At 32.6% G+C, this 20,666-nt stretch overlaps 1 protein-coding gene across 2 annotated transcripts in view; it reads right to left on the reverse strand.

The window, feature by feature from the left end:
- Positions 1 to 20,666, reverse strand: part of LOC143071523 (protein mono-ADP-ribosyltransferase PARP14-like) — a 60,703-nt gene that overhangs the window by 33,656 nt on the left and 6,381 nt on the right. The window contains exons 3-12 of one of the 2 annotated variants that reach the window (XM_076245880.1): positions 16,391 to 16,857; positions 14,289 to 14,329; positions 13,642 to 13,804; positions 11,352 to 11,576; positions 8,752 to 10,377; positions 8,008 to 8,138; positions 6,566 to 6,787; positions 5,894 to 6,097; positions 5,572 to 5,626; positions 2,371 to 2,438 (exon numbers count right to left, since the gene is read on the reverse strand). In XM_076245880.1, the coding sequence (XP_076101995.1) occupies positions 2,371 to 2,438; positions 5,572 to 5,626; positions 5,894 to 6,097; positions 6,566 to 6,787; positions 8,008 to 8,138; positions 8,752 to 10,377; positions 11,352 to 11,576; positions 13,642 to 13,804; positions 14,289 to 14,329; positions 16,391 to 16,857 (3,202 nt within the window). Of the gene's footprint in view, positions 1 to 2,370; positions 2,439 to 5,571; positions 5,627 to 5,893; positions 6,098 to 6,565; positions 6,788 to 8,007; positions 8,139 to 8,751; positions 10,378 to 11,351; positions 11,577 to 13,641; positions 13,805 to 14,288; positions 14,330 to 16,390; positions 16,858 to 20,666 lie in introns of those variants that run through there. The other variant, XM_076245881.1, reaches the window with a different exon arrangement.

Here is a 20,666-nt window from a genome sequence, read left to right on the forward strand (position 1 = left end):
GACGACGACGGACGCAGGACGCCGGACGCCGGACGCAAAGTGATGGGAAAAGCTCATTGGCCCTTCGGGCCAGGTGAGCTAAAAAGGGGCAGAAAAATATAAAATGTTATTTTCTTCTTTAAAGTTTAGAAAAGTAATATTAAACAGGGCCCAGTTTCAAGAAGCTGTCTTAGGACTAAGACATGTCTTAGGATGGTCTTACGACATATCTTAGTCCTAAGTGGGTTTCACAAAGCGGTCCTAAATTAGGAAATCTCTTAAAGTTGGTCATAAAGTTAGGACAACGCTAGAGGTGTCTTATGATGGTCTTAGGATAGTTATACGTTTATTTATATGAATTACACTCATTTTTTATATTAATTTTGAAAAAAAATATCTTATTATCAGACCTGCCAACTTTTGAAAATCTCCATGGGGGATTTAGTGCGTGACCAGATTTTTAAGGGTTTCAATTTTAGCGATTTTTCTGTGTGCATTGTTTTTTACTCCTTAAATAGTCTAAGTTCTCTTCTCTTTTCTTTTGGTATACTAATGATGAGCTTGTAGGCCTTGATTTCTTTTATTTGCATGATTCTTGTACTATTAAATTATAAAATTGACAAAATAACTGAAGAATAGAGAAAAATGGCATTAAAAATAAAGGATTCAAAGTAGAGACCCCCCCCCTTTTTCCCCTCCAAAGACCTTCTTATCTATGAACCTTGACTCAAAAGACCTAAAACTACATGTCCTAAAGTTAGAAGGATGAAGACAGATTTTGATTTAGTCTTACTTATGGTCTTATCAGTATCAATGAGAAAATGGATAAAATTTGAGTTATCTTTCTTTGTATTCAGAGGTGCTCTTACCTGCGGAGGCTTATACAGTAACACAGTAGAAGTGAATACAAAATGGCGTCGATTTTAAATCAACAGACACACGACGTCTGGTTTCAAAAATTAAACGGATTTCGAGATAAACGACGTTTTCATGAGAGTTCATTACAGTTCTCATCTTTCAATAAATTAATATTTGTTGTGGAACTACGGCAAATGTTGCAAATTGTGCTTGTATATTAAATTGATTTAAATTGAAAGGCTGTTTGACCAAATTTGTGTATACAAATTAATTTTGAGGACTGTTACGACCCATTAGGTAATCTGATTACATACAACCACTAATTATGACACCTGTTGTGACTGTTGATTAGCGTAGGGTCGTTAACTTGTCATAATATGTCCCCAGGTAAAATTATAGATTTTTAAAAATTGATCAGAAAACTTCAAAATCGGTAAACAATAATTTTTTCGGGTGTATTTGGTGAAAATCGGGATTTTGACTAGTTTTACGATCCCGATATCGGGATTCGGATTGAGGGATAAAAATCGGGATGATACCGCGAAAATCGGGATAGTTGGCAGGTCTGTATTATTTATATCTAATTATCTATTCCCTTGTTCCTGCTTAAAACATATATACATTGACGGATTATCAGGATTTGTCAACAATGAAAGTTCGATGTATTGATATAAAAATTGCACGATTTTATCTCTTAACGTTTTATAACCAATAAAGTCGAAATTGAATTCAACTCACTTGTACCAAAACAATGTCATAAAATATATTCTTTTTTCTTAATTTTGCATTGAAAATTTCATATTTATATTGATGTATTGTTTAAAGATAATTTATATATAAATTACTTTTATTTTTTATATTTATTTTGCAAATTATGTCATTATATTAATCAATACGTTTAGAATAATTTATGGTAAGACATACTACATTTACATGATTTTTTTTCCGTAGATCATATTTATATTTGAAAATTTAAAGAACTTGCGACAGGTTTAGGATGTCTTAGCTAAGATGATCCTAAGACAGCTTCGAGACGAGGTCTGAGATATATCCTAGGATAGTCATAAGAGGATCATAAGACATGTCCTAAGATATGTCTTATGACATGTCTTAGGATAGCTTCGTGAAACCGGCCCCAGGTCTTCAAATAATATGTTTTAACCACTCTTGGTATCTATTATAATTCACCTAAATAGACCAAGTAGTTTTCACAATAATGTATGCACATGCAGTGTTGTTTCATAAAAGACAACTTACAAAATGTAATATAATTTGAACTTATTAAAGCAATCTTTCAACAGTTCTCAAGATTCTATATTGGACCAAGAAATGTAAGTCATAATTCTAGCAATTTTCATCAATCAATGCTACGTTTATACTTGTAATTCTTGGAGCTCATTTATTTGTTATATCTAAAATTCTTTTAAATATATTAGAGGTTATATATTCTAAATTATTTTTGTGGTTATACATATTTCATATTCTTTTATAGGTAATATATATAAATTCTTTATTTGAGATAAATATACATACTGTCATTGTTCCCAGTTCACCTTTAACAACAGTAACTGTAATGTTATTTCTCTTGTAAGGACCAGTTGCTATAATAGAAAATAAGACAATCATGTACAGCGGATATGTTGCGATAGAAAAGACAATTAATAACAAAATGAGATATTTTCTATTTAACAGTAAACTAAATATATTTGAAGAGACTTAATTTTTAAATATTTATCAAATAAATCATTAATTTCACAATCAGTCCTCCTATTGTTTGTATTTACATTTGATAGGTTATCAACTAATCACCTAACAAAACTTCTCCCCCCCCCCCTTTACCATCTGACAAGCCTAATTTAGTTTGCCATACATAGATTGTACTTGTTTAACACATCGCTCGTTTGAGGTTTTGAAAAGATAAAATGCATCATGGATTTCTAGTCATTTCCAATCAGACATAGAGAGAGAGACAGAAAACATTTGTATTTGTTTTCTAATAATTACATTAGATGTATGTTTCATTATAATACGTTATTCTGATTGGCTAACTAGCAATCTCTTGATATTCCTTAATCAGTTGCATTACACAATGCAACTTTTCATTCATGATGACACGAGGTCCCACAATAAAGTGCACAGGTTAATGAAATAAAAACTTGATAAAAGGCGTGTTTTCATAATCCTATAGGTAACCAGATGCTCCGCAGGGCGTAGCTTTATACGACCGCAGAGGTTGAACCCTGAACGGTTGGGGCAAGTATGGACACAACATTCAAGCTGGATTCAGCTCTAAATTTGGATTGTGATTAAATAGTTGACACAGCATAGGTTTCTGACACAGAATGAATGTGTTCTAATGAACTTAAAATTTTTGTTTTCTCTTAGAGCAATTCACTATGCTGTTGAATATTAATCCTCTCAAAAAAATGTTTGAAGAAATTTTCTTTTTTATTTATGAAATTTCAAATGAGAAAAATTGAACCCAATTTTTTTAATCACATCCCCTTTCCCTTATTCCAAAACTAATCTCAATTAAAATTTCTAATGGAGTTTGCAACAATAACTACTCATTTAAATACATCATAAAATATTAAGATGTAAAAAAACTGCTTGTTATCACTGAATGGTAAAGATTATTTTAATTTATCAGTTGGTAGTAAAAAGTGAATATACATTGTATATTGTATATAACAAAGATTTAAGTTGATTCTAAACAAAGAAAGATAACTCCAATTAAAAAAAAATCTTGCTATTGCACAATATTTTGCAATTAGATATTTCTTGCTTACTATTCTGGACAAAGAAAGATAACTCTAATTAAACAAATTTTTGCTATTTCACAATATTGTGCAATTAGATATTTCTTGCCATTGCGCAATACTGTGCAATTGAAAAGACTTGCTATTGCACAATACTTAATATAATAATTTTAGATCCTGATTTGGACCAACTTGAAAACTGGGCCCATAATAAAAAATCTAAGTACATTTTTGGATTCAGCATATCAAAGAACCCCAAGATTTCAATTTTTGTTAAAATCAGACTAAGTTTAATTTTGGACCCTTTGGACTTTAGTGTAGACCAATTTGAAAACAGGACCAAAAATGAAGAATCTACACAGTTAGATTTGGTATATCAAAGAACCCCATTTATTCAATTTTTGATGAAATCAAACAAAGTTTAATTTTGGACCCCGATTTGGACCAACTTGAAAACTGGGCCAATAATCAAGAATCTAAGTACATTTTTAGATTCAGCATATCAAAGAACCTAACTGATTCATTTTTTGTCAAAATCAAACTAAGTTTAATTTTGGACCCTTTGGACCTTAATGTAGACCAATTTGAAAACGGGACCAAAAGTTAAGAATCTACATACACAGTCATGACAGTTAGATTCGGCATATCAAAGAACTCCAATTATTCAATTTTGATGAAATCAAACAAAGTTTAATTTTGGACCCTTTGGGCCCCTTATTCTGTTGGGACCAAAACTCCCAAAATCAATACCAACCTTCCTTTTATGGTCATAAACCTTGTGTTTAAATTTCATAGATTTCTATTTACTTATACTAACGTTATGGTGCGAAAACCAAGAAAAATGCTTATTTGGGTCCCTTTTTGGCCCCTAATTCCTAAACTGTTGGAACCTAAACTCCCAAAATCAATACCAACCTTCCTTTTGTAGTCATTAACATTGTGTTTAAATTTCATTGATTTCTATTTACTTAAACTAAAATTATTGTGCGAAAACCAAGAATAATGCTTATTTGGGCCCTTTTTTGGCCCCTAATTCCTAAACTGTTGAAACCAAAACTCCCAAAATCAATCCCAACCGTTCTTTTTTGGTCATAAACCTTGTGTCAAAATTTCATAGATTTCTATTAACTTAAACTAAAGTTATAGTGCGAAAACTAAGAAAATGCTTATTTGGGCCCGTTTTGGCCCCTAATTCCTAAAATGTTGGGACCAAAACTCCCAAAATCAATACCAACCTTCCTTTTGTGGTCATAAACCTTGTGTTAAAATTTCATAGATTTCCATTCACTTTTACTAAAGTTAGAGTGCGAAAACTAAAAGTATTCGGACGACGACGACGACGACGACGACGACGACGCCAGCGTGATAGCAATATACGACGAAAAATTTTTCAAATTTTGCGGTCGTATAAAAATGTTATTATAAGTATTGAATGCCTTTTTTTGTAACTTTATAGGGTTGTAAAAGCGGTGACCGTGCGCACATTTTTAGTATGAAGCGCTTCCGCGCTTCATACAAAATGTACTTCGGTCAACACTTTTACACCCCAAAAAATTTACAAAAAAGAGCATTCAATTCTTAAATGCATGAATTTTCTCATTGTTTTTATCCTCAGTTAATTTTTCAAGAGTCTGAACTGTTGCTGTGCGTTTAACTTGTGTTTTGTTGCTTTTGGCTTCAAACTGTCAATTATGTCTTTTAGTTTTTCATTAGCTTTTATCTCTTTTTTCTCGTGTACTAGCCATTGAATTAGGAGCTTTAAGAAAAACTTGCTTGCATGCTTACAAAACTGGTCACAATGCTATTTGGTCACTATCTCTGCAAGGCATTGAGGCTGTGCATGAGTAAGGGTTGGTTTCAAGGTTAGCTAACCCTGGGATATTAATACACATGGCTAAAATTAGTTTTATTCTTAATTACGTAATAAATGATTAACCTTATTTCTTTCTATAAATATAATGTATAATTTAGCTACCTTGTCCATGATGTCCCACTGAATCTAGTCTACAGGCTTCCTCACCTTGGAATGCCTGAAAATATCAAATGTATACAACTATGTCAGCTTTTATAAGTCGCTATTTATATAAAGGTGTAATATTGTTTGAAGTTAAACATTATCTCAGCCCAAAACTTTAAGCAATATATGAACTAGATGGGATAGAAATGATAGTTGTGTGCAAAATTTCGATTGATTTTCAGAACATTTTAAAAAATACTAATAAAATAAAAAATGAATTTTGTTTTGTATGATCCTTCAAATACTGGTACTGATTGAAATTATTAAACAATTCATTTACCTTAATTGTGTCATCATCAAAACACAAAAATCTCACATCCTTTAAATTACTGCCAGTCTTATCAAATTCACAGACTGTTGTATACATCAATTCTGCTACTTTATCCCGAGGATAACTTAGACCACCAGTTCCCATTGCAGGTAAAACTATTGACTTGTAACCAGAGGCATTCTGTAAACAAGCATTCAAGCTATCCTGCAGAGTCTAAAAAGAAACAATGTGCTGAAATTACTTTTTCAGTTTTGAAAGAATACGTTTTTCCTATCAAATCAAACTGAAATTTTTTATGCAACCTTCCACTGGAGTATGACATAGTTTATGGTTTCCTTCAGTTTCTTTTTTCAGGCCTCATTATATTTTGCATTTGTTTTAAAGTGCTGTGCTTTGAAGCGTTGCATGTCATACTAAACATTCTTAATGGTGCTAACACTATATATATACATGTATAATTATGTATGATTAAATAAAACAACAGAAGGAACATATTTTCAGAATCTTAAACTTTGCACACAAAAAATCATGGAAAATATATGTTACCACATATCATGTTTTCCCTGTTACATTATGTCAACAATCACTAAAAGAATATTCATGAAAGCATTCAAATTACACAAGTTAAAGTTAAGGCAGATTAAAGAACTAAATAAATATAAATCAAGTTACGGTACATACTTTTTCAACACCAGTTTTCCAAGATGGCAAAGCAGCAAGAAAAACTTGTTGACAGTTCAGGCCATGACCTTGAAGAACAGCAATATCACCATGTTTAATACCTCCTGTATATTTAATCTTGATTTCTTGGACTAAACCTTGGCCTGCACCTTTGACAAGGTCACTCCCTGCTTTTCCAATCAAGTCTAACGTGGCATTGGTGGAACAGACAAGTACATCAGCCTGAAATAGGAAATTTTTATTTTTCCATAACCCTTCAAAAAAGGTGTTAAAAGCATAAAACTATTCAGCTACTGGTCTTATATATAATATTCCTATAATTGACTTTCCCAGTTCAGATTATAGCTTCTAGAACTGTCCTTAAAGTTTCACCTCCCAATAATGAATGAAAATTCTCCAGAAAACAGTTATGCACCAGATTCAATTAACTACCAAGAGTCAAGCAAGTTTTGGTTGAAGGTCACCTTGAAATCAGAGAGACCTTATTCTGGTATTTAACAAACAAAATATCCCATGACACTTTGCATATTAAGTTTTGTCAAACTAAGACCTACAGTACAGAAGTTATGTACCATACACAAATTAAACTATGTTTACCATCATAGGGGTCAAGTAAAGGTCAGAGTGACCTAATTTTGATACACAACACATACCAATCCCCTGATGTATCACCATAATAAGTTTGGTCAACCTAAGTTCTACATTCTAAAAGATATTCACAGGAAAGAAATCAGACAAGGTTTTACTATCAAGGATCGATGGAAGGTGAAAGTTTGAGTGCCTGCCTTTCGTATGTGACACACCCCAGCCAATAATGCAACTGCGTACCAAGTTTGGTTAACTTAAGTTATACAGTACAAAAGTTATGTACCAGACATGAATTGAGACAGTCAGTTGGATTGATGGAAAAACTTGATATACTCCTAAACTGTGTTTATCAGTTTTTGCCAATAGAGGTCAGTTGTTAATCTATTATTTTACATTTTTTGGCAGGAACAACTAAATTTTGACATTTTGGGATGAACAAGTCTACAGCCATGTAAACATAGTACCTGTACAGAGTTTTGTTTTGTTTTATCTGAGATGCATGCTTTATGATTAAATAAACTCATCATAGATACCAGGACTAAATTTTGTATATACGCCAGATGCACATTTCGTCTACAAAAGACTCATCAGTGATGCTCGAATCCAAAAAAGTTAAAAAGCCCAAATAAAGTACCAAGTAAAATCAATAGTTGGAGTTTTACCAGTATTACTGAGCTATTCTCATAAAAAAAACACATATTGTATTGCATTTGATAAAAAATTATTGACAATAAAGAAGGACATTTGTTGAGGAAAAATATTTGTCTATATGAATTTAAAATATTTCTATTGTTTATAGATATATATCATGTATATCTTTGAGATTTCGTAAGACTATTTATGTAATTACTTACCTGTTGTGTGCTTAGACCCTGTTTTAGCACCAATGTGATTTTAGTGTTGTTTCTGCAAACATATGGTCCTGTCTTAGGCACTTTATGTTCTCTCTGTGGAAACTGTTTCCGATGCATTTTTCTTCCTGTATCTGATAAATAGACATAGATTGAAAACTACCATGAAAGATATTAGCTACCTGCAAACTCATTTTGATGTTTTTCAACTAATATGTTAAATCATAATAGTAGTCCCTATTGGCTTAGCTCAAGACTGTTCCAGAAAAAAACATGGTGTCTGTTTATGTGCTTCATAAGTGTTTCTCGTTTCTCATTTTTATATAGATTAGACCGTTGGTTTTACCATTTGAATAGTTTTACACTAGTAATTTTTTTGAGGCCCTTTATAGCTTGCTGTTCAGTGTGATCTAACACTCCATGTTGAAAGCTGTACTTTGATCTATAATGGTTTACTTAAATTATAAATTGTTACTTGAATGGAGAGTTGTCTCATTTGCACTCATACCACATCTTCTTATATCTATTCACAATAGAATATGGACTATCATGGTAGGGTTGTTGTCTCTTTGGCACATTCCCCATTTCCATTCTCAATTTTATCAAAACATTTATTTTATAAGTCAATTGATAAGCACATATATGTCTTGTTGTGGAATTAGAATTATATTAATTTGTGTCTTCGAAATATGAAAAAGTGTTAATTATTAATAACAGTAAAATGCCAAATTAATGAATTGTACTAACTTTGTCTGTGAAAATTTTGAGCTGCATAATCCATTACAAAATCCTCTAACTCATCCTTTGACGGTTCTTGTTGATCAACCTGTTTTGGCTTTGCTCCAAGCTTGAGGTTTTCATCCACCAATATAATAGTTTCTGTCTCATCTTCAATTTGCTCAAGTATATTTGAATACTTGCTCTTATCACCAAATAATGAATCAATACCTGGTTTGGAAATACTGTGCGTGTCTGGTTGACTAATTCGTCGGATTTTATCATTTATTTCCTCTTTTGCCTTGGTAATTCCATCTTTGGTACCAGATAGATATATCATATTACTTTTAAATTCCATCTTCAATGAATGTTTACTCTGATTGAATTCCAGACTTGATTTCCAGTTGCTGCAGTGCTTTTCCAGATAATTCATGACTCCATCTTCTTGAATTCGTACAGTATCAGTGTATATGGAATGGTTGACAAGGAAATCTTTTAACTCCTCCATTATACCATCAAGAAGAAGACTCCTAGCAGTGACAACAATGCTGTCACCCTGACTATCATCTATAATACAAGTCCCACTGAAAATATTTTGCATTTCTTCCTTTTTGTCAGTCCACTCATCAATTGTGAGCACAATCTGATTTGTTGAATCTAATACAATTTTTTCCTCTTCTATTTCATCCTTGATTATCTTTTCTACCATTTGTTTTTTGTTCTGGCAATTTGTGCAAACTTTAACGACTGGTGGTTTAACTTCAATTACAACATGGAGATGGTTATCTCTAATGTTCTCAGCAATTGTTTGAAGAATAACATCTTTCTCCAGTAGTTTACATTTATTCATGGAAAGATCATCTATTTGCCAAAAATCAAAATCATTCTTTGCCTCATAAATTTTGACCTCTGCAGACCTAATATCTTCAGGAACACCTATCAAGGTCACATGTCCACTAGTGTCGTCTGCTTCAAGGCTAAAATCATCTGCCAAGGACTTCAGACCATCAAGCACATGAATCTCTTTCAATAAAGCAAGGTGTAATGGATTTATATTCTTCATTGTTTTTCTTGTGATTTTATTCTTTCTATCTAACTTCTTTTGAATTTCTATCTTCTTAGCTGAAACTTGTTTATGGAAGTTTTCAACTATTTTGGATTCACCAACAAAAACAAATTTCAGTTGTGAATCATCATGAAACAAGACTTTCAATTTTTCCGATGTATGACTAATTTTAGTTTTGTTTATATGTTCAAGTAATGATTCTTTCATTGTATCATTAATCTGTATTTCCTTTTTGTGAGCACAATCTTTAACAAATTCTTCCCATGCTTTTCTTATATCCTTTTCCCATGTTTGTACTTTCTTTCTAGTATCTTTGCTTTTAGGGTCAAGTGTACATTCAATATGGATTTCATCCTTTTGTATCAATCGACCATGATGTGCTTTAAGTTTAGCATCACATACCGATGTAATTTCTATGATGAAAGATTTGATATAACTATCTGGAACAGAAGGTTTGAAAGGAGCAGGAATGGAAACTCTATGCAAATTGTGATCCATACATACTCCATGGTAACAATAATACATTGGTGAAACAATAACTTCAAAGCCTCCTATTTTAATATTTGTATCCTTAAGAATTTGTTCAACTTCTGAAAAAAAAAACAATGATAGATTTTAAACATCCATGGTCAAATTCAACAGTTTCAGGTAATAATGACTTCTTCCAACAAGTTAAATGTTAATCGAAGATTTTTCAACATTTTATCCCATGATACAATATATGCAAAATTAAACTTTGCCCCACTTCCAGCTAACTGAAGAACACAGTTATTGTGCAATGCAATTCTTTTAAACCATGATTTAAACCATGATTTAAACCATGAATCAAAATTTTAAAAAATTGTTCTGGCTTACTCAATAAGATTTGGACAGTGCACATATTTTGTGACAAATTAAGGTGGTACCCAACACTTTGGCTGAAATTAATTTGGCTGGTTTAATTTTCATAAAATTTTGACAAAATATTTACTTTGACCGTGTTGACCTTTTGAAAAAAAATATGAAAAAATTTCAGAAAACTTGAACCAATCACTTTCTAGGTAAAAATCATTGGATAGATAGCAGTTTGAATAAACAGTTATTTTGATCATTGAGAAGCTTAATATTTCCTTAAAAAACCAACATTATTAAAATGTTTAGCTCATTTTAAAGAGTTATTTCCCTGAAGTGTTAGGTACCACCTTAATAAGATTAAACATAAAAAAATTTGACACAGAGATATGTCTCTCATTTTTATAAATTTGATAGTACATGTACATACAATGTACAATGCAAATGGTAAATTTGGTTTGGTCATTTTTTTAAACAAATGAGCTACGCAAAACATTTAGTCAATGAACCATGACTGAAGGGGCAGGGCCAAATTCAATATCTCCATGGAAATAAAAAATACCAATGCTTATAAACCTGCATACCAACTACTATTTACTTATCATAAGTTGTTGCCATCTGGTTTGGATATGACAAGTGCAATAGTTCTACATGTATTAACAGATCATAACAATAACTCTACATGTAGAGATTTTTTTAAATGCTTCAATGAACAAGCTTTTAAGACACATACCAGAATTGTCTTTTAACTTTGCTGAAATAAATCCTTCGTCAGTTGTATGCACTCTCTTAACCAAAAATTTGCTTTTGGACTCTAAAAAATTCCTGAAAGTATCTTTTGTAAATTTGTCATCCTGGGAACTGGCTACAACTACCTCTGGTGGATTAACTTTTCCAAATTCCAAATTAATACTAGTCAATTTTTTGCTTCTACATGATTCTCTAAGTTTTTCTATATCTAAAAATATATCAATTATATGTTACATTGCAGTTTATCTGATAGATAATTGTAATAAAAGAATAAAACTGGATACAATATTTTGACTTAAAAGCTAATGAGCATACAATAACACATTGTAAAATCTTAGCTTGATAAATAATTCTTTAGGTTAGTGATTTATAGAAACTTTGAGACAGGTTTTTCACCATAATAAGTTTGTTGTAATCTTGCCTAGCATGTGAATATATTTTTTTGTAGAAATCAGATAATGTTGAAAGTTACATGCTTTGGCAGCCATCATGAAATGATTCTTTCTTAGTGTTGTCATCTTGTTTCCCCATATCAAACAAGTCTCAAACATATTTTTTTTTCAGATCAGACAACCTTCACATTTTCAAATAAAGGCAGCCGTCGTAAATAGGGAGACTAATTTAAAAATTTTCACCATCATCTTATTTTTCATGTCAAACAATCTACCCATATACAACATGATATAAACTTTTCTTTGTTGAAAATAATTCTTCAAAAATAAGTTCAGAAACATGTGAATGAATATATCTGGATCATGTAAACTTAACCACCATCAATGAACATTTCTGCAAAGTGTGAGTTTTTCTTCAGCCCTGGCCTTGAAGTCATAAAACTTTCAAGTCCGTTTTTTCTACTCATACTCCAAAATCAACCAATCAAAATGTTGGATTTCATGTTTTAAGGAGGATCGAGGGTATAAAAATTTCAGAAAAAAATCAAACATTTGTTTTTCATTACAAATTTTATTTATTTCCTTTTGTAGTTGCTACTTTATCATATGGTACCAAAATCATTCAAACAATCACTTCGTGTTGGCCCCAGATGACTTTCAAAATGTATACATCATTGAAAAAGTTCCAAATTATCTCCCTTTGGTGGAAAAATGCCATTTTTTGGCTCTAAAATTGAAATATCTTTTTCAACTCATCAGTGACCTATCTTTTTTAATATAATTTCCATATAAGCTGTACTTAAACTAAATTATTGTAAAATTTTAGCGATTTCTGTAATAAATTTCTTTTTTTTATTTGATATTACCTTTATTTCTCTTATTACTTCAACAGAAAAAAAACACCTTTACAAAAATATATGCTTCTTTCAAAGGCAGATTGTGAGTGCAAATGAACGGTGACCCCACTTTTTTATTTTATTTTTCTATTAACTATAAGATAAAGTTCACTTATAGAAAAATATAGAGAAATCCTATATAAATGATTTAGACCCGCGAACCCCCTTAAGTATGATTCTTGTGCTCCAAGCACTGAGTAAAGTTTTATGACTTCAACCCCAGGGGTTTCAGAGAAAATTTCATTTAAAAGATGATAATCAACTACAACAGAGGCAAAGTTATGTCAATATGTATACAAATATGTATACAAATATCCATTCAACAATGGTTTGCAACCATTACACAATCAGATAATTACATAGTTGATTTCATGACACCCAATATCAAGTGATGAGAAAAGTTCCTCTCAGTCATAAAACTTTCCAGTCAGTTTTTTTTAACTCATTCTCCAAAATCAACCAAGCGAAATGCAGGATTTCATGTTTGGAGCAGGAGGAAAGTTTTATGACTTCAATCCTAAGCTAAGAATAATAACTTACCTATCTTATCCTTAAATACAACAACAGCATGATCTTCCTTGTCCCTCAGGATGGCCTGTTGCACAGGTGAGCTAAGAATAATTACTTACCTATCTTATCCTTAAATACAACAACAGCATGATCTTCCTTGTCCCTCACAATAGCCTGTTGCCCAGGTGAGCTTAGAATATTGACTTACCTATCTTATCCTCAAATACAACAACAGCATGATCTTCCTTGTCCCTCACGATAGCCTGTTGCCCAAGTGAGCTTAGAATAATGACTTACCTATCTTATCCTTAAATACAACAACAGCATGATCTTCCTTGTCCCTCACGATAGCCTGTTGCCCAGGTGAGCTTAGAATAATGACTTACCTATCTTATCCTCAAATACAACAACAGCATGATCTTCCTTGTCCCTCACTATAGCCTGTTGCCCAGGTGAGCTTAGAATAATGACTTACCTATCTTATCCTCAAATACAACAACAGCATGATCGTCCTTGTCTCTCACGGACTGTTCAGTAATTATCCCAAGTTTGGCTCTTCCTTCCAGCAAATTAAAGATTGATTCAGTACTTGCATCCTTGTCAATACCAGACACACATATAAAACACTTCTCTCGCTTCTACAACATATAGATTGATTGATTGATTGGTGTTTAACAGCCCTTTCAACACTATTGTGCTACTTTGTGGTGGTCAGTATTTATTGGTGGAGGAAGCTGCAGTGCCAAAAAAAAAAACCCAGACCTTCCGTAGGAAAACTGACAATACCAGTCAATTAAGATCATGAAGATTGAAGTCAAATGCATTTGCATGGTGCAGGATTCAAATTCACAACATTGGAGTGCTTATATGCAATTTTCTTTAGAAATTACATTTCTAAGGGACATAACTCTTACAAAACAGTTAATCAGCATTCATATAAACCTGATATCAATTTCATAAAAATCTGGCAAAACTTGTATCTTTAAGAACACTTACAAACCAAAATGGAAGCCAGGACATATGAAAATGCAAAAAAATAGTGTCACGCGAGTACCGGGAAAAATAATTATGTCATTAAATTGATAGTGATTTTTGTTTTAACTTACCAGAACTGCTACTTACCTGTTGAGAAGGACCAGGCTTTTTATCAGCTGCTTTTGTACCTACAATAAACAAGAGGCTCTCAAGAGCCTGAATCGCTCACCTGGTAAACAATGCCTTCGTCCATGTTTTTTGACGAAATAGAAAATAAAACACAAACTTTATTTTATACACCCTACTGATCATTCAAATGAAGTTTGTAAAAGACTTATTTGTAAATCTAACTTTTCTGAACATTATTGCTGTTTACAGTTTATCTCTATCTATAATAATATTCAAGATAATAACGGCCATGTTTTTTGACGGATCAAAAATCGAAGCACACACTTTGTGCAGGATAATCTAAGGAACTATCATGCTAAGTTTTATCCAAATCCATTCAGTAGTTTCAGAGGAGAAGATTTTTTAAAGTTAGCAAATATGATGAACAAATTGTGAAAAATTGTCATTAAAGGACATTTACCCCTTAAGGGGTCAAATGACAATTTTGGTCATATTAACCTATTTGTAGATCTTACTTTGCTGATCATTTTTGCTGTTTACAGTTTATCTTTATCTATAATGATATTCAAGATAATGACCAAAAACTGCAAAATTTCCTTAAAATTACCAATTAAGTGGCAGCAACCCAACAATGGTTTGTTTGATTCGTCTGAAAATTTCAGGGCTGATAGATCTTGACCTAATGAACATTTTTACCCCTGTCAGATTTGCTCTAAATGCTTTCGTTTTTGAGATATAAGCCAAAAACTGCATTTGACCCCTATGTTCTATTTAAAGTAAAGGCGGCCATGTTTTTTGACGGATCAAAAATCGAAGCACACACTTTGTGCAGGATAATCTAAGGAACAATCATTTTAAGTTTCATTCAAATCCATTCAGTAGTTTCAGAGGAGAAGATGTTTGAAAAATTGTTAACGACGACAGACGACGACGACGGACGCCAAGTGATGAGAAAAGCTCACATGGCCTTTTAGGCCAGGTGAGCTAAAAAAGAAGATAACATTGTTATATATAAGTATTTAGTAAACAGGAAGTTGATGAACTAATTTTGAATCTAAACCTGTGTCACATAGTATACTTTATTCTAAACCAGTTGTTGGCATGACATGGGTTATGTTCTTCTCATGCTTGTAGTATTTTGTTATTTATGTGTTATTGCTATTTTGTTTATTCTCTTTTGTTACCTATTCTGACAACAGACTCTGACTTCACATAAACTGAGTTTTACTATGCGTATTGTTTTGCGTTTGATTTTTCTACATTTGCTAGAGGTATAGACGGAGGGTTGAGATCTCAAAAAACATGTTTAACCCCGCTGCATTTTTGCGCCTGTCCCAAGTGAGGAGTCGTGACCTTTGTTAGTCTTGTATGATTTTTACTTTTAGTTTCTTGTGTATAATTTTGGAGTTTAGTATGACGTTCATTATCACTGAACTAGTATACATATTTGTTTAGGGGCCAGATGAAGGACCCTTCCGGTGCGGCAGTTTCTCGCTGCATTCAAGACCCATTGGTGGCATTAGGCTGTTGTCTGCTCTATGGTCAGGTTATTGTCTCTTTGACACATTCCCAATTTCCATTTTCAATTTCATTGAACAACAAAGGATATAGGGCATTCATGTATGACACAAAATCAGTACATACACTGCAAAAAACACACAAAAAGCAAAGGAAAATACAAATCACAGACATGACAGATAGACCAACAGATGTATGCAGATAGGATCAAATAGGGATAGCAGTATACCTCCCATCCTTTGGAACAGATATAATCAATATTTATAATGTACATAGATAACAGCTTTTTTCAGTAAAAAAAAAATCTCTTCCAAACTTATTAGACAGGCTTTAATACATATTTTGCTGAATATTAAGAACTTATGAATATTTTATAACTAAGTCTAACAACTATTTTAAAAGGCAAGATAAGCACATAACTAGAGGATATTAAGAGCCTGTGTCGCTCACCAGTTACTGTATTTACTGATGTTGGCCATCTTGGTTGGTAGGTGGGGTCATTAGACATTTTTTTTAAAATAGATAACTTAGTAATGATTGTGGCCAAGTTTGGTTAAATTTGGCCCATACTTCATGTAGTTTTAGAAAAGAGATTTATTTACCTTCACTTTTGTTTCCTCTAGCTGGTTTCCATTTAAGATCTTCAGATATACCATCCTCTTTTATTGGTGAACCAGTTTTTTCATCTCCTTTCTTTTGCTGAGTTCCTTTTTTCTCTCCTTTTCCTGTTGGAACTTGTCTGACAGGATTTTCTGTTTTATTAGATGGTAAACCATGCTTGTGCTCTGGTTTAACCTTTGTCTGCCCTTGACCTAATACTGGTATATCAGGATCAACAACCACTGGTGGACCATGGAATGGTTGATTTTGATGTTGATATCCATAATATGCATATTGATTCCATTCATGAGGCTTTTCAGGAGATATTGGTAACAATTCTCTTGGACCTGTTTTTGTAGGATTATAAACTGGACAGGGGAGACCTGTTGTGTCTTTAGGAACACCTTGGTATTTAGGGAACTGTCTGCCAGGGCTATACATTCCTTTCTCTGGTGGGGGAGTGCCTGGCCTATTATCAAAAAATATAAAATAGCTGATAATATAAAAACAAGAGGCTCTCAAGAGCATAAACACTGTGTATCATCAGTACACCGGATATAGGTACTACCGGTAACCAAGTGGGCATGATCGATTTTGACCTTACACGGTAACGAAAATCTCTGTTTTGCTTTATCAATATTCACTGTACATTTCTCAACATTTGAAATTCCTGCTCCCAAATAATTTTCGCATCGATTTTTTTCTATTCATAAAACAAATTTGATATTCTAATAAGAACAATTAACTTGAACATGCGAAAATAAATGTAGTTGTGAATGTCAACACCAACTTTCAATTTCGATACAGTTGTTGAGACATTTACATGTTTTATCTGAAAGAAACCTAATACAGGGCAAAAGTAATAGTCACCAATCATAAACCTACCCGTGATTACTCATTCCTTGAAACTTTTTGGGTAATAAACGAGTATAAAAATACTGTTTTTGTGTACGGTGTACAACCACTTAACTATGCACCGTATAAAGGATTTAAGTGATCATCTAAACACCGTACACAACACTTTTTTAGGGATAAAATATCGAAAAATAACATAGGTATGAAAGATTTCAATGCCAATTGTTGAAACAGCTTTACTTATTACACACATACATTGACCTTCTATCAGAAAAAGTGTTGCAATGAATATAGAATTATATCGGATGAGACGAGGGCCAACTTCTTTGACAAGTATTTGCACATGCTTGTACAATGTTTAAGTAATCCCTCTTGTTTTGGGGAAATAATGAGACATCTCTAATCATCAACCTACGACCAAATCATTTCTTAAAACAGCAATTATGTTTAGATTGAAGTACTCATTGATATTATGTGAACAAAACAAAGATTTTCGTTACCGTGTAAGATCAAAATCGCTCACGCCCGCTTGGTTAGTACTTATATCCGCTGTACGATGATACACGGTGATAAATCCCTCACATGTAATATGTCTTCCAGCACAGTTTTTTTTGCTTTTCAATTTTTCAAAAGCAAAAGAACGCATTTTACCCCTACTCAGTGGCTATGTTTCTTGACTTTAATACAAGCAATCAAAGCACCAAATTTATTCTAAATACTCAATTCTGATTAAGCCTAAATTTGGCTGAAATTGTTTCAGCAGTTTCAAAGGATAGGATTTTTAATAGTAACCAAACTTGATGAACAAATTGAGAAAATGGACAATAACTCCTTAAGTGGTCAATTGATAATTTTGATCACTTAAAAACTTCTTTGTAGATCTTACTTTAATTTGCTGAAAATTTTGCTGTTTACAGTTTTTCTTCATCATTATTAATATTCACTATTAAAGTTGAATACTGCAAAATTCCCCTTAAATCATCAATTTAGGGGCAATAATCTAAAATTAGAAACTATATTTGGCTGACCTTGATCTAATGATCAGCTTAACGGTTTGGTTTGAATTGAGAAAGGGGCTTCAGAGGAGAAGATTTTTTAAATTGTTTTAACAGGATGGAAGATGATGACATACAGCATTGGACACCAAGTGATGGCAAAAGCTAACATTTCAATTGGAAATGACCTTAAAAAGACAAAATGCATATTACCAAAATGTTTTGTTTTACATTAACTCTTTTAATTATTACTTTATTTACCAATGCCACAGAAAGCCAGTGGGGGATCCAGAAATTTTCATAAGTGGGGGCCCACTGACTGCCTAAAAGGGGCCCGCTCCAGTCATCCTTCAGTGATTCCCTATATAAGCAACCAAATTTTTTCCCAAAAAGAGGGCCCCTGGCGAAGGGTCTGGGGGCCGCGCAAGGCCCCCAGAAGCTCTGAGAAAAATAAAGCAAAATCGTGCATTCTGAGCGTTTCCCAGACTCTTTCTTAAATTGAAACGCAATTTATTTTTAGCGCTTATTTTGACAATATTCTGGTCTCAAAGCAAAAACATAGATTCATTGTAATTTAAGACTTTTACGGGTTTTACGGAGACAACATTAAAAGTAGACCGATATGAAGGATAAAGCAAAAATCATAATTCTCACAATCATTAAAATCGCATCTGTCTGTCTGTTCTTTGACTCGTATTGTTCTTAGACTTTGGTGATTTTTTTTGTGACTAGATTTATATATATAGTGACAGTGCTGTAGTATACTTTAAGTACTAGTACTGCTTAAGTTGACATGAAGGATCATCTTGACCTTGTTTTACGGTATTAATGATTCTTTTATTGTTGAAGACCCTCCAGAAACTATCAAGATGAAGAACAAGAATAAAAACTTTGACCATTGATCATTTGTATTTTTTCTATGCATAAATTTTGTGTGAGATTAGGTCCTGTGCACATTTACTCCATCTTCTTTTATTTTCTGTTAAAGGGTCTGAACACGACTTAATGCAAGTTTAACCCTTTAATGTAAAAGATCATATATGGCAATACATTGATGTTTTTATAGATGATTTGATACTGGGAAATTGGTGGTCTTACTTTAATTTAAACTATGTCAGCTATCTAGTTTTATCTACAACAAAAAGAGCCAGTTTTGTATTCTTTGATATCAAGTTCAATTCTCCATGCAGAAACGACCATATTTTTCTGTGTCCAGTAGCATCGTAAATATTCTTAAAATATTTTCTCGTACAATGTCTGGACATTGGTTGACATGCAACATTGCAAAACCATATGTTTACAAATGAAAATCAACACTCAGACTATTTGGATGGAGAGTTGTCTCATTGGCACTCACACCACATCTTCCTATATCTATATAGTCATAAAGTAGGACAATAAATGAACAAAAGACAAACCCGGGACACAGAAGTACAAACAATAGACCCTCAACTCTGAAGACTAAAAATAAAATAGAAACATGGACCACGATAAACATGCAAGGGCGACCTCTGAGAGTAAAGAGAACTTGCGTCTTGCAAGACACTTTCCGTGAAAACAATTTGATATTCAGAAGACAATCTTTTGTTTCGGGGTTTTTTTTTTTGTTGTTTTTTTTTATAATTTTCAACATGAGGCATTTGCCTCATTTGCCTCAATGTAGTTACGGCCCTGAAAACACCTACTGATTCTGGGGAGAAGGTTTCATTTCCTTCATAATCGTAATGAAAAACAATCAAAACCTGAAAAATGAAAAAATTGCTGGGTGGCGGCAGAATGTAGAACTGCTATGTCTAGGTTTTAAATTTTAAATACTCATGAGGAATGAATAAAAGAGATTTAAGTTACAATGTATGTTTGAAGATCTTATATCATTATCTTTCTAACCTTAACTTTAAACCAGGTGCTCCGCAGGGCGCAGCTTTATACGACCGCAGAGGTCAAACCCTGAACAGTTGGGGCAAGTATGAACAAAACATTCATGTGTGACACAGCTCTGAATTTGGATTGTGATCAAATTTTTGACATTACATGGTTTTTTTTTACACAAAACAAATGTCAAGATTTTACAAATCAATTAAAGATTTCTTCTTCAAACTTATTTAAATCTAAAATTAAATAGTTGACACAGAATGAATGTGGTCTAATGAACTTAAAAATTTATTTTTTTGCCTTTGAGCAGTTCACTATGCTGTTGAATATTAATCCTTTCAAAAAAATGTTTGAAGAAATTTTCTTTTTATTTATGAAATCTGAAATGAGAAAAATTAAACCCCCCACCCCCATTTTTTTTTTCACATCCCCGTTTCCCTTTTTCCAAAACTGATATCAATTCAAATTTCTAATGGAGTTTGCAACAATAACTACTCTTTTAAATACATCATAAAATATTAAAATGTAAAATAAAGTGCTTGTTATCACTGAAAGT

Source organism: Mytilus galloprovincialis, chromosome 4 (genome assembly GCF_965363235.1).
Source record: "Mytilus galloprovincialis chromosome 4, xbMytGall1.hap1.1, whole genome shotgun sequence".
NCBI classification, from domain to species: domain Eukaryota; kingdom Metazoa; phylum Mollusca; class Bivalvia; order Mytilida; family Mytilidae; genus Mytilus; species Mytilus galloprovincialis.